This window comes from Hemitrygon akajei, chromosome 1, assembly GCF_048418815.1.
Source record: "Hemitrygon akajei chromosome 1, sHemAka1.3, whole genome shotgun sequence".
NCBI classification, from domain to species: Eukaryota; Metazoa; Chordata; class Chondrichthyes; order Myliobatiformes; family Dasyatidae; genus Hemitrygon; species Hemitrygon akajei.
In genome coordinates, this window is record NC_133124.1 from 210,582,298 (window position 1) to 210,596,856 (window position 14,559).

The 14,559-nt window shown below is 44.4% G+C and overlaps 1 protein-coding gene across 15 annotated transcripts in view; it reads right to left on the reverse strand.

The window, feature by feature from the left end:
* The window catches only part of LOC140735009 (ankyrin-1-like), a 454,172-nt gene that overhangs the window by 11,857 nt on the left and 427,756 nt on the right, over window positions 1–14,559 (reverse strand). For 14 of the 15 annotated variants that reach the window (XM_073059891.1, XM_073059868.1, XM_073059867.1 and 11 more), the window contains 3 exons: window positions 12,386–12,469; window positions 6,791–6,940; window positions 1,947–2,072 (listed from right to left, as the gene is read on the reverse strand). In XM_073059891.1, the coding sequence (XP_072915992.1) occupies window positions 1,968–2,072; window positions 6,791–6,940; window positions 12,386–12,469 (339 nt within the window). In that variant the 3' untranslated portion in view covers window positions 1,947–1,967. The remainder of the gene's footprint in view (window positions 1–1,946; window positions 2,073–6,790; window positions 6,941–12,385; window positions 12,470–14,559) is intronic. The other variant, XM_073059855.1, reaches the window with a different exon arrangement.

The window sequence follows — 14,559 nt, forward strand, 5'->3', positions numbered from 1 at the left end:
TACTTGGACACAAATAGATCAGTAAGAAATATTACACTGACGAGTACTTATAGGGTGAAGGAAAGTGTATTTCAATACTGCCTATCACTTAACATACCCAACCTTATGGCAATCCCAGCACTTAGTGGAGCAATACTTAGAAACATAAGAGATGGAGAGATGGAAAGGAGACAGAAATTGAGATTAGAGAAAACATATCTAAAATATTCTTAAGAGAGTGTAATTTAAGATGACTGGAGGAATGTCAGAGGTGCATTCTTTACACAGAGAGTGGTGGCTGTGTGGAACACCCTACCAGGGGGAGTGGTAGAAGCAGAAACTTTAGGGGCATTTAAGGAACACTTAAATAGGCACATGGATGATAGAACAATGGAGGTCTATGTGGGAGAGAAGGGCTAGATTGATCTTGGAGTATGTTAAAGCATTGGCTCAACATCTGGATCGAGGGGCCTGGACTGTGCTGTAATGTTCAAAGCCACTCTCCGTAAAAGGGGCTTAATAAAAATACCCTACCCATTCCATATAACACTATTTTTAAGGCTCCTCGTTACAGTCAAGCTTTCATCATAAGACTCATGTCTGTTACGTACTCCAACCAGTGGACAGGGTTCTGAATCCCAGCACCCACTTAGTTATCATACAGTCACAGAGTTATACAGCACAGAAACAGGCCCTTCGGCCCAAGTCATTCATGCAGACCGAAGTGCCTACCTGACCCAGTCTCATTTGTCTGTGTTTGGACCAGATTCCTCTAACTTTTTCCTACCCATGTGCACACCCAAATGTCTTTTGAAGGCTGTAATTGTCCACGTCTCCTCTTCCTCTGGCAGCATACTCCATTTACTCACAACCCTCTGTCTGGAAAATCTTGGCCTTCAGGTAGGGGTCCTTTAAATCTTTTCCCTCTTATCTTAAATGTGTGCCATCTATTTTCATACCCTGAGAAAAACACTGGGTGTATTCGCCTTATCTATGCCCCTCATGAGTTTATAAACCTCCTTATTGGTTATAACATATTTCTCACTTTTCACCCAATGGTCTGAACAAAATACTTATCTGAATTAATAAACTACTAACAGACTACTTTCACATAATCATTTCAGGTGCAGAATTGTATGTTTCAAATGGGCAGACATTGTGGATTAATAATACGTCGAATGGGTGGTCACTGAATTAACTCCACCATGGTCTGTCCAAAGCCCGACTGCGAAAGGAGAAGTTTTGGGCATGGGGCTAGCAACCCCATCTCACTGAAAACACAGACCTACAAAAACACCGATAGAAGTTCCAAAGACCTCATTCCTGGGACAAGGAAGGATCTCTGACTAGAAAATGTAGAAAGTTGTGGGGTGAAAGCAGAAGCCAAGGGACCGATCAACTTATTGGCCCAGGACAGAGGACTCTGGGGAGCTGCTGTCAGCAGCCTCTGTGCTTAAGAAGAAGAATCAGCACTGAATTAATATGCTTGAGTAAGCATGACAGCATTTTTTTTTTGATTTTACTCAAATTCCTGTATGGGTTTAAAGACTGATGGAAGTTGAAGTAGTGTCAAAATTGCTGACTTAAATCTTCTCAATTAAATTTGATGTTTTATAACGAGTCTTGCAGTCCCTGCATCTGTGACTTCACCAAAGCCTCGCGACTTAGAAATCTACCGTGCAAAACCGTGCTCCGTCAGTGTTTGAGGTGAAACTCGTGTTAGGAGAGGGTTGCACAGAGGACACACATAACATGGATGCCTTTAGGAGAGAAGTACGAGCATCGCATGTTACAGGGGACAGCACACCACACAGGAAACTTGCGGGAGGTCTGTAAGTACACAGTCAACCCCTGTACACTGAACATCGACACTTGACTTTTTGTTCAAAGCACAGAAGGAATTAAACAAGAAATTATGGGCAAGAATCTCTTAAGGATTCGTAGAATTCCATTTACACTCTAGTTACCTTTATGTAATCATCCCTAAATCACTGCTTTGGCGTATTCATGTGCGAGCTGATTTTCTTCACAATCTGTGCGCCCATTCGACCATGAATCCACTCACTGTACAAGGCACTATCCCTCTCTCCTATCTGAATGCGAGACAGCGGAGACAACAGTTTTTGACAACACAGAAACACAGTCACAGAGAACGAATGGGAAGAGAGAGCAAATCACAATGGGTGAGACAGACAAAATGAAGGAAAGAGAAAATGAATCTAAACATATATATAGATATATATATATATATATAGAGAGAGCATGTGCACTGTGGTCTTCACAGACACACAGCAATATAGACACACACCCCCACCCCCTTCCCCATGCACACAGCAGTACACACACAGAAGTACAACGAGATCTAGGTGTTCTTGTACATCAGTCAATGAAATCAAGCATGCAGGTACAGCAGGCAGTGAAGAAAGCTAATGGCATGCTGGCTTTTATAACAAGAGGAATTGAGTATAGGAGTAAAGAGGTCCTTCTGCAGCTGTACAGGGCCCTGGTGAGACCCCACCTGGAGTATTGTGTGCAGTTTTGGTCTCCAAATTTGAGGAAGGACATTCTTGCTATTAAGGAAGTGCAGTGTGGGTTCACAAGGTTAATTCCCGGAATGGCGGGACTGTCATATGTTGAAAGATTGGAGCGACTGGGCTTGTATACACTGGAATTTAGAAGGATGAGAGGGGATCTGATTGAAACATATAAGATTATTAAGGGATTGGACACACTGGAGGCAGGAAGCATGTTCCCGCTGATGGGTGAGTCCAGAGCTAGGGGCCACAGTTTAAGAATAAGGGGTAGGCCATTTAGAGCAGAGATGCGGAAAAACTTTTTCACCCAGAGAGTGGTGGATATGTGGAATGCTCTGCCCCAGAAGGCAGTGGAGGCCAAGTCTCTGGATGCATTCAAGAGAGCGTTAGATAGAGCTCTTATAGATAGCGGGGTCAAGGGATATGGGGAGAGGGCAGGAATGGGGTACTGATTGTGTATGATCAGCCATGATCACAGTGAATGGCGGTGCTGGCTAGAAGGGCCGAATGGCCTACTCCTGCACCTACTGTCTATTGTCTATTCACACACGTACACTCAGTGGCCACTTTAATAGTTACACCTGCTTATTTATGCAAATATCTAGTCAGCCAATCATGTGGCAGCAACTCAATGCATAAAGGTAAGCAGACATGGTCACGAGGTTCAGTTGTTGTTCAGACTGAACATCAGAATGGGGAAGAAGTGTGACCTAAATGACTTTGACCGTGGAATGATTGTTGGTGTCAGATGGAGTGGTTTGAGTATCTCAGAAACTGCTGAACCCACCCTCCCCTTGTTGTGTTTTATTTGGCTTAGAAAACGGGCGTTTGAACAGTGATGATCTCACTCACTGCTGAAGGAGAAAGATGCATGGAGCAAGAGACCTTCTCATTTCAGCCGGGTCTACGTCAAAGGCTCAGTGGAACTGTCTTTAGCTGCTGACAACCACTCTACCCCTGTCTACCCTGCCAGTGCTGTTCTCTCTGCAACCCCAGAAAAGGAATTAAAAGCCTAGAAGAGTTAAAAAAGGGAAAATGGAAACAGAAAATGGCAGCCAATGTAATATGTGATGTTTTGACGCCTAATTATGACCCTTCAATTTCCTCAGTCTCGACGGGTATAATTAACTTGCCAGTGCCTGGCGTGTCAGCATGAGCTGTAATACACTCAGTGGACATCAGTTGATATCGGCTACTTTAAACAATAGTTACAATTTACCTGCTGCGTGCCTGAAAGCATCTAAATTAGTGGTCACCAGCCTTTTTAAGCCCAAGATCCCCTACCTCGGCCTTAGTGAAAGGCGAGATCGACCCCAAATCGATTAGTTACACGCATGCACACCGCGGCAGAAAAGCCTGGAAGTAAAACCCCGCAACCCGGAAGTAGAAATAATTTATGAACACCAGGGGTATCCACTCTTTTTTTGCACCGCGGACTGGTTTAATATTGACAATATTCTTGCGGACCAGCGGACGGGGGGAGGGGGTGTTAAGCACGACAGGAATACAGCCATACTCCAAGCAGGTTCCTTATGTCCAGTCTATTCTGCAATTTAGTTTTCGCAGCTCTTGACACTTAGCTTCTGTCCTGCTTGCTCACATTTTTTCCGCTGAAAAATCTCAACGGGTTTGTCTTTAAGTGCAGGGTGCTTGGACTCAAGGTGCCGAAGCAGTTTTGAGGGCTTCATTGCCTCATTAGACAGCCTCTGGGCCCGAACTCCAGCCTCCCGCCCGCCCGCTGCCAGACGCCTTGTCCAGGTGCGGCTGGTTGTGGGTGGGTGAGAGGACAAGGTGAGGGCCGGAGGTCCCCGTGCTGGGGCCATGGCGGTCGCAGTCTGGAGAGAGCGAGCCACCAATTGAGGAGTGTGACAGGGCCCGCGCCCGCCCCCCTTGTAGGATCTATCGGCCGACAAAAGTTTGGCTGGAGGGATGACTCTCAGTAGATGGCAGCGAGGTAGCTGCTCTGCTACTTATGAAACCCCGAGCCCAAATTAGGTCGTCTGAGAATATTTTAGCACCGGGTTACCCACGAACATTCGGTGTGCTAAGCAGGTTTAGAGGCGGTGCCCATCTGTCTACGCTGCAGGCCAGTAGCAACAGCACTTCTCTCTGGCTGGTTACCTGAGGCCAGCCAGTGATCCCTGGCGGGAGGGTGTCACTGCGTTTAGGCGACTGATGACCTCGCGTGTGTTCAAGTTCAACAGTCGGTGTGACAGGGAATGAGGAAAGGTGCAGCTGACTCATATCGTTTCCTCGCGGCCCGGTGGTTGGGGACCACTGAAGTACACTGTGTAGTGTGGGGGAGCTAGACGCACGCGCACTGGGCAGAAAGAATGGAACTAAAACCCCGCGACCCGGAAACAATCTCTGAACAGTATTTGTGTATTTATTTTTCATATTTTTTCGGGATCTACTGGGAAAGTCTCAACGATCGACCAGTCAATCGCGATCGACGGGTTGGCGACCACTAATCTAAATGATACTTGGTGGATAGTCACAGATAGTTTTGTGTCATCTCCCACTATTTTTGCCACTGGGAGCCATAGACCTATACAGCACAGAAACAGGCCATTCAGCCTGATTTGTCCATGCTGATAAAGGTGCTGTCCTGAGCAAGTCAGTTCCTGACCTGTTAAACTATGCAACTTCTAGGTTTATTTAACTTGCAGAGTATTGCCCGCTGAATCAAAGATTAGCTGGCACATCCCTCATTTATCATGTCCCACCTCTGTCTAAGAGATACTTGAACCTGCCAGCTCAGACCACTTGGAAGAGGGAGGGGTGGTCCAAATAGGATGCCGTCCACATGGAATCAAACCATCTGCCAGAACTTGTCACTTGGCTACACAGGCTCTGCACTCACTGGCCACTTTATTAGGTACACACATGTCCATTTGCTCATTAATTCAACTATCTAATTAGCCAATCATGTGGCAGCAACTCGAAGCATAAAGGCATGCAGGCATGGTCAACAGGTTCAGCTCATAAGAATGGGGAAGAATTGTGCTGGGATCTCCTGTGATTTTCACACACAATAGTCTCTACAGTTTACAGAGAACATGGTGTGAAAAGCAAAAAAAAAAATCCAGTTATTGGTGTTTATAAAAATAATTTTTAATTTATTGAGATACAATGCGGAATAGGCCCTTCTGGCCCTTTGAGCCTCACTGCCCAGCAACCCCTGATTTAACCCTAGCCTAACCACAGGACAATTTACAATGACCAATTAAACTACTAACAGGTGTGTCTTTGGAATGTGGGAAGAAGCTGGAGCATGCGGAGAAAACCCACGCATTCCAGGGGAGGACATACAAACTCCTTACTGGAACTGAACTCCGAACTCTGATGCCCCGAGCTATAATATTGTCATGCTAACCACTATGCTACCGTGGTGCCCTATACAAGCCAGTTCTCGGGTGAAAGCACCTTGTTAATGAGAGAGGTCAGAGGAGAATGGCCAGACTGGTTCAAGCTGACAGGAAGGTGACAGTAACTCAAATAACCAAGCCTTAGAGTAGTGGTGTGCGAGAGAGCATCTTTGAATGGACAACATGCCTAAACTTGAATTGTAGGGCTACAACAGGAGAAGACCATGAACATACATGCAGTAGCTACTTTATTAGATACAGGAAATACCTATTAAAGTGGCCACTGAGTGTATATACTTACTGCTCGTTATGCCTCAGGTGTACAGGGTAGCAAAGAAGGTCCTCCAGCTCTGTTTGTCCATTCAGTCACACTCAGGTGTAGAAGGATTCTTCACTGCTGTTTCTGTAATAATTTTGTTTGACCAGTCAGGGTTGTCAGCCCTGAGCTGAATCCCCGAAACTGGAGGACCGCTGGACCACTCTTAGTCTGGCTTCTACCCTTTGATCTATTTGGCATGGGTGACCCTACCAAGGGTCAAAGCAGAAGGCCCCGAATCTAGCCAACGTAGCTCTCTGGGGCAATGAGGCACGCAAGCCTCCAAACCCTACGACAAGACTCTGGTCCTCTTGGAGGACTAAGTGTATATTATACCAACCTTGTCTTCCAGAATCCATTTCATTATTTCAAGGGAATGAACTTAACATGCAACATGTGTTTGATACTCTATGGCAGGGGTGTCAAACTCATTTTAGGTCTTGAGTTTGACATATATGCTCTATGGCCTGTGTAGCGCTCAGTACTGGAGGTGAAGATCTAGGCAATACTACTTTGGGACTCGTTAGCATGTGGTGGCTGCGGCAGTGGAAACACTAGCCTGTCTGTGTTCAAGAAGTCAGGGTCAGCTTTACCTTACTGCTTGTGCTGTCTCGTGTTAATATGTTGTACTTTGTTAAGTTTTCTGCTGCATTTTCTAGGTCCAATGTATCTGGGAGCAGCACCTCCACTGTCTCTTCCTTCCCTTCGCCGGGGGCGAGCCTTCGGACAACCTTTCGGACAACCTGTAAGAAATGGTGTAACAGGATCAGGTCCACTTTATCTATGACCAAATACTTTGACCATCAGTGGGAGTTTATAGATTCAAGGGAAACAGCATCTAGCAGCAGATGTATCCAGCTATAATGTATCAGATTCAGATCAGATACAGATTCAGATTAATATACTTATCATAAGCATATCCAAACATACAATGACTTGTGTTAACAACCAACACAACCTGGGGATGTGCTTGGAGCAGCACCTACATTGTCTTCCTAAAGGCCAAGACATTGTCTTCCTAATAGTTGATTGTACCTATATGTTAACTTTCAGTGAATCATGAGGTCCCACTGAATGCCTGCACCTTTCAGCTTCTCACCATTTAACAAATTCTCAAATTTTCAAATTTTCAAAACCCTTTCAAATTCTCTCCAGCATTTTCTCATGTTAAGTTCCACCTTAAGTTGCGATGAAGGATCTCAGCCTGAAACATCAACTGCTTATTCCTCTCCATAGATGCTGCCTGGCCTGCTGAGTTCTTCCAGCATCTTGTGTGTTTCACTTAGCCTGTTAACGTACCCTGAGCATCCTACCCACCACCCACACTGCCAACCAGTGTAGTTTCATCAGCAAACCTGTACAGATCACTATTGATATCCTCGTAGTGAACAGTTGGATCCTGAACATCGTTCCCTGCAGTAATCTTAGTTAGACAGTCTCCACACCCAGAAATGATAGGTCAATTTCTATTTGCTGTTGCCTATGTACTAACTGATCTTTAATCCCATTTTATCACAATTTTACCTGCTCTCTGTTATATGATCATAATCTCTATGCAATACCTTAAAAGGCCACATGAAAGTCCAAATGCAATACATCAACAGGTTCCCATTTGCTAGTTACAATAAATTCCCAATGGGTTTGTCAAACATGTCAAATGTCCATTTCATATCTACATGTGCTCACTCCCAGTTTATTCTCTAAGTGGCCTGTTACCAACTATTAATAATAGTTCCCCATGTTTTCTCTGCTACTATTGCCAGATTAACAACCCGAGAGTTTTTAGTTTCCTCTGTCCCTCCCCTCTTGAACACTGGGGTTACATTTACTGTTTCCCAATGCGGGGAAGTATTTAAGAATTGCTGGAATTTTAGAAATATAAACATGAGCCTCTTAGTGACATCTTTCAAAATCAGCATGACCCTGAGGAAATATTGATTTTCGGTCCTATTAATTTCTCCAATACTGATCTTTAATTAGTAATAACTTATTACAGCTCCTCAATCACTTTCATGTGTAGTTTTGCACTAGTTTCAGGAGGATTTCTGTGAAGAAAAACACAAAATATATATTTAACTTTCATCTGTTTTCTTACTTACAATCTAATTTCTATAAAGTACTCATTAAGACTTCAGCAAATCTTTCCTTTCTTATTTATCTATAGAAAATTTGACAATCTTTTCTATGGTCCTTAGCAAATTACTGCTGTATTCTGCTTTCCTTTATCTTATCAATGTTTTGGACCTACCTTCCTGAGGTCTTCCCAATCCTCAGGGTTATTGCTCCTTTTTTGCAAGATTATGAACTTTTCTTTTGATGTAATACTATTTTTAACTTCTCCTCTTGGTCAAGACTGGTCCCCTTTTCCAGTTACCTTTCTTACTTTAAGAAAATATACATTCAATATTCACTTTATTAGGTAGACCCGCAGCCCTGCTCGTTAATGCAAATATCTAATCAGCCAGTCATGTGGCAGTAACAAAATACATAAAGGCATGCAGACATGGTCAAAAGGTTCAGTTATTGTTCAGACAAAACATCAGAGTGGGTGAGGAATGTGATTTAAATGAGTTTGACCATGGAATGATTGTTGGTGCCAGTTGGGGTGGATTGAGTGACTCAGAAACTGACGATATCCTGGGATTTTTACGCTCGGCAGACTCTAGAGAATATTGCGATAAATAAAGAAAAAATCCAGTGAGCGGCAGTTCTGTGGGCGAGAACGCTTTGTTAATGGGAGAGGTCAGAGGGAAATGGCCAGAGTGGTTTAAGGCAACAGTAACTCAAATAGCTACACATTATAATGTGCTGTGCGGAAGAACATTTCTGAACGCACAACACATCGAATCTTGAAGTGGATGGGCTACAGCAGCAAAAGACCCCAAACACACTCAGTGGCCACTGTAGGAGATACCTAATAAAGCAGCCATTCACTGCATATCTTCTGTAAACCAGATATAAACCCTTCGGATGTTAGCCACCAATCTCCCAAGCTGCCATGGCCAATTCACTCCTCATTGTTTCTAAGTGTCAGGTTGAAGAAAAATCAATTACACCATCTATATAAAGTCTAATACAATACGACTGTTCTCTTTAACAATAAAACTATGAATTAATCATTTCATAATGTACAGAAGTAGATCTAAAGTAATTGGTTCCTGGATTCCTCACTGTAATTATCTAGAAAATTGTCCTTAGACAATAGACAGCAGGTGCAGGAGTAGGCCATTCGGCCCTTCTAGCCAGCACCGCCATTCACTGTGATCATGGCTGATCATACACAATCAGTACCCCGTTCCTGCCCTCTCCCCGTATCCCTTGACCCCGCTATCTATAAGAGCTCTATCTAACTCTCTCTTGAATGCATCCAGAGACTTGGCCTCCACTGCCTTCTGGGGCAGAGCATTCCACATATCCACCACTCTCTGGGTGAAAAAGTTTTTCCGCATCTCTGTTCTAAATGGCCTACCCCTTATTCTTAAACTGTGGCCTCTAGTTCTGGACTCACCCATCAGCGGGAACATGCTTCCTGCCTCCAGTGTGTCCAATCCTTTAATAATCTTATATGTTTCAATCAGATCCCCTCTCATCCTTCTAAATTCCAGTGTAGACAAGCCCAGTCGCTCCAATCTTTCAACTTATGACAGTCCCGCCATTCCGGGAATTAACCTTGTGAACCCACACTGCACTTCCTTAATAGCAAGAATGTCCTTCCTCAAATTTGGAGACCAAAACTGCACACAATACTCCAGGTGGGGTCTCACCAGGGCCCTGTACAGCTGCAGAAGGACCTCTTTACTCCTATACTCAATTCCTCTTGTTATAAAAGCCAGCATGCCATTAGCTTTCTTCACTGCCTGCTGTACCTGCATGCTTGCTTTCATTGACTGATGTACAAGAACACCTAGATCTTGTTGTACTTCCCCTTTTCCTAACTTGACTCCATTTAGATAGTAATCTGCCTTCTTGTTCTTGCCACCAAAGTGGATAACCTCACATTTATCCACATTAAACTGCATCTGCCATACATTTGCCCAGTCACCCAATGCAGTCACCCTGCATTCTCATAACATCCTCCTGACATTTCACACTGCCACCCAACTTTGTGTCATCAGCAAATTTGCTAATGTTACTTTTAATCCCTTCATCTAAATCATTAATGTATATTGTAAACAGCTGCAGTCCCAGCACCGAACCTTGCGGTATCCCACTGGCCACGGACTGCCATTCTGAAAGGGACCCGTTAATTGCTACTCTTTGTTTCCTGTCAGCCAGCCAATTTTCAATCCATGTCAGTACTCTGCCCCCAGTACCATGTGCCCTAATTTTGCCCACTAATCTCCTATGTGGGACTTTATCAAAAGCTTTCTGGAAGTCCAGGTACACTACATCCACTGGCTCTCCCTTGTCCATTTTCATAGTTACATCCTCAAAAAACTCCAGGAGATTAGTCAAGCATGATTTTCCCTTCATAAATCCATGCTGACTTGGACTGATCCTTCTACTGCTATCCAAATGTGTCGTAATTTCCTCTTTTATAATTGACTCCAGCATCTTTCCCACCACTGACGTCAGGCTAACCGGTCTATAACTCCCTGTTTTCTCTCTCCCTCCTTTCTTGAAAAGTGGGACAACATTAGCCACCCTCCAATCAGCAGGAACTGTTCCTGAATCTATAGAACATTGGAAAATGATTACCAATGCGTCCACAATTTCTAGAGCCACCTCTTTAAGTACCCTGGGATGCAGACCATCAGGTCCCGGGAACTTATCAGCCTTCAGACTCAACAGTCTATCCAACACCATTTCTTGCCTAATATAAATTTCCTTCAGTTCATCCTTTACCCTAGTTCCTTTGGCCACTATTACATCTGGGAGATTGTTTGTGTCTTCCCTAGTGAAGACAGATCCAAAGTACCTGTTCAACTCATCTGCCATTTCCTTGTTCCCCATAATAAATTCACCCGTTTCTGTCTTCAATGGCCCAATTTTGGTTTTAACAATTTTTTTTGCTATTCACATACCTAAAGAAACTTTTACTATCCTCCTTAATATTCTTGGCTAGTTTACCTTCGTACCTAATTTTTTCTTGGCGTATTGCCTTTTCTGTTATCTTCTGTTGCTCTTTAAAAACTTCCCAGTCCTCCAGTTTCCCGCTCATCTTTGCTATGTTATACTTCTTCTCTTTTATTTTTATACTGCCCTTTACTTCCCTCGTCAGCCACGGCCGCCCCTTACTCCCCTTAGGATCCTCTTTGGAATGAACTGATCCTGCACCTTCTGCATTATTCCCAGAAATACCTGCCATTTTTGTTCCACTGTCTTCCCTGCTAGGGTATTGTTCCATTGAACTTTGGCCAGCTCCTCCCTCATAGCTCCATAGCTCCCTTTGTTCAACTGTAATACTGACACATCAGATTTTCCCTTCTCCTTCTCAAATTGTAGGTTAAAACATATTATATTATGGTCACTACCTCCTAATGGTTCCTTTACCTTGAGGTCCCTGATCAAATCCGGTTCATTGCACAACACTAAATCTAGAATTGCCTTCTCCCTGGTAGGCTCCAGTACAAGCTGTTCTAAGAATCCATCTCGGAGGCACTCCACAAACTCCTTTTCTTGGGGTCCAGTACCATTCTGATTCTCCCAGTCTACCTGCATGTTGAAATCCCTCATGACAACTGTATCATTACCTTTGCGACATGCCAATTTTAACTCTTCATTTAACTTACACCCTACATCCAGATTGCTGTTTGGGGGCCTGTAGATAACTCTCATTAGGGTCTTTCTACCCTTAGAATTTCTCAGTTTTATTCATACTGACTCTACATCCCCTGATTCAGCTCTTTACCTTTTCCACCTATTCTCTCCATCTTTTTACTTAATCTACCCTCCCCACCTACCTAACTTCCCCCTCACCTGCCTTCACCAATCACCCGCCAGCTTGTACTCATTCCCCTCCTACCACCTTCTCATTCCTTTCCAGCTCTGGTGAAAGGTCTCAGACTGAAACATCGACTGTTTATTCCCCTAGATAGATGATGCCTGACTTGCCTGAGTTCCTCCAGCATTTTCAGTACGTTGCTCAACATCTCCAGCATCTGCAGAAACTCCTGTCTTTAACATCTGGATTGCTTGGCTTATTTTTTTGGTATCTCCCATTATCTCCCCTTCAGAACAGTCATTACCTTCTTAGTGACGATGTTGCCATCTTCATCGACAAACTGCTCTTCTGTCACCGATTCACCTGGAATGTTCTTTGCTTCTTCACCCTGTTCATCAGAAAATAAGAAATGAATTGAAAATACACTTGGACTAAGATGTTAACTGTCCTGTGGTATCACCAGTGGGATCATCAGTTGAGACATTTGAGAAGTTATTCCAACCCCTGGCTAAGAGTCTTTTCAAAATGGACGTTGGCTTGGCCAAGGTTAAAGGTCAAAATAAACAGAGCAGCACCATTCACCACCAAACCACTGGTGAACCAGTTTGTAAATTTGTTGTTTTTGTTACTGATGTGCAGCCTATCCCTCCCTGTAAGAATTCAGAACTGAATTGAACCTTCTTGTTCAAATCCTGGCTGACAGTATACCACAGGCTCTCCAGAGACCCAGGCAAGGGAATAGGACAACGTGGTAGAGTAGCTGAGAGCTGTTAAAATTGGGCTGTATCGAAGTGGATGGCAAGGTGCCGCTTGATGGTGGAACCTGCAATCAGTAAGGTGGGTTTGAATGGGAGTAATGCTGAGCCTGGTTCCGTATGGTTGTTATCGCTAGGGTGGTAATGGAGACAAGCTCTCACTACGTATTAAATGCTCCCAATGGTGTGCACCTCAAATAGCCCCTGACAACCAAGTCCAGCTCCTGGCCTTCATACTTGGCTTAGCTACTAAGCCTGGTGGAACAGTTACTACTGATAGCAGAAGGGGCAAAGATGGGCTACTAGCACTGTAAAACCAGTCACTTTGGGCAGATAGGGCTCATTAGCTGCAGTTGGCAGATCATCTACGAGAAGGAAAACTCTGATCTCAAACCTCCGCTGCCTTGTGGTTATACCCTCTCAAGGGAAAGGCTTTGGGAGTAAACCCTGAGAGAAAAATCCAGAACTGGACTCCCTAAGGAGTTCAACGCTGACTGGCAACTCTTGCAACGCTACTGGTACCAAACTGTATCGGTCTCTGCCGTTCCTTTGGGTTCATCAGATGCATGGAGAGGGGGAGTTTGCTTCTGTACCTAGACAGCTAGGACACAACCTGACCAACGGAGGCCTCATCTCATCCTCATCTTTCAATCTTATTGATATCTTCCCTGTAGGTAGATAACCAGAACTTGTCTTTACCACAGAAAAACAGATAGAGTGGACAGCCAGTGCCTCTTCCCCAGGGCACCACTGCTCAATACAAGAGGACATGGCTTTAAGGTAAGGGGTGAGAAGTTCAAGGGGGATATTAGAGGAAGGTTTTTTACTCAGAGAGTGGTTGGTGCGTGGAATGCACTGCCTGAGTCAGTGGTGGAGGCAGATACACTAGTGAAATTTAAGAGACTACTAGACAGGTATATGGAGGAATTTAATTTGGGGGGTTATATGGGAGGCAGGGTTTAAGGGTCGGCACAACATTGTGGGCCGAAGGGCCTGTACTATGCTGAATTGTTCTATGTTCTAAATATAAGCTCGTAGATCAAGTGATCACTTTTAACTTAAATCCAGGAGAGAGGCTTCCTTGATGCCCCTGGTGAAAGGTCATACACCTAAAATAGATTGTTCTCTCTCTCTTCTCCTCTGTCTCCACAGATTTTGCCCAACTTGCTGAATATTCACTATTTCGTCTTGCTGTGGATCTAACCTCTTGTTCCATGTAATTTTACGTTGCACTGCACATCAGAAAAAGCGATGACTTGCTAGCGGCGAACAAAAAAGAACTGTATTAATCACACTTTCTCTTGGATACGATCACTGCAATCAATAGCCTGTAACTTCCCTTTCGGAGTTGATCCGTTGAACCACCTGTACAACCTGGTGCTTTTGTGGTGTGAACTGAAGTCTCAAAGGTGTAGGACAGTTGTGGCGTGGTGTGTACCGGTTGAATCAAGGTGGCTTGGCCCAGGCACCAGAGTGGGGAGTGAGACAATGTTTTGCCACTGCTGAAGTGGACTTGGAGGCGATTCAATATGGCCGGACCGAAGCAAAGCGAGCAGAGGCGATGCAGGCTTGAGATGGCTGGGCCTGAGAGTGAGGAAAGACCCAAGCTTTGATTGATTCAAATGCTGGACCAAATTGGAAAGGTTGGGTATGGGCCAAATCTAGGCAGCGGGGCCCAGGCCTGAGAGGGTGTCGAGGCAGTGGGGCCCTGTCCCAAAAGCGT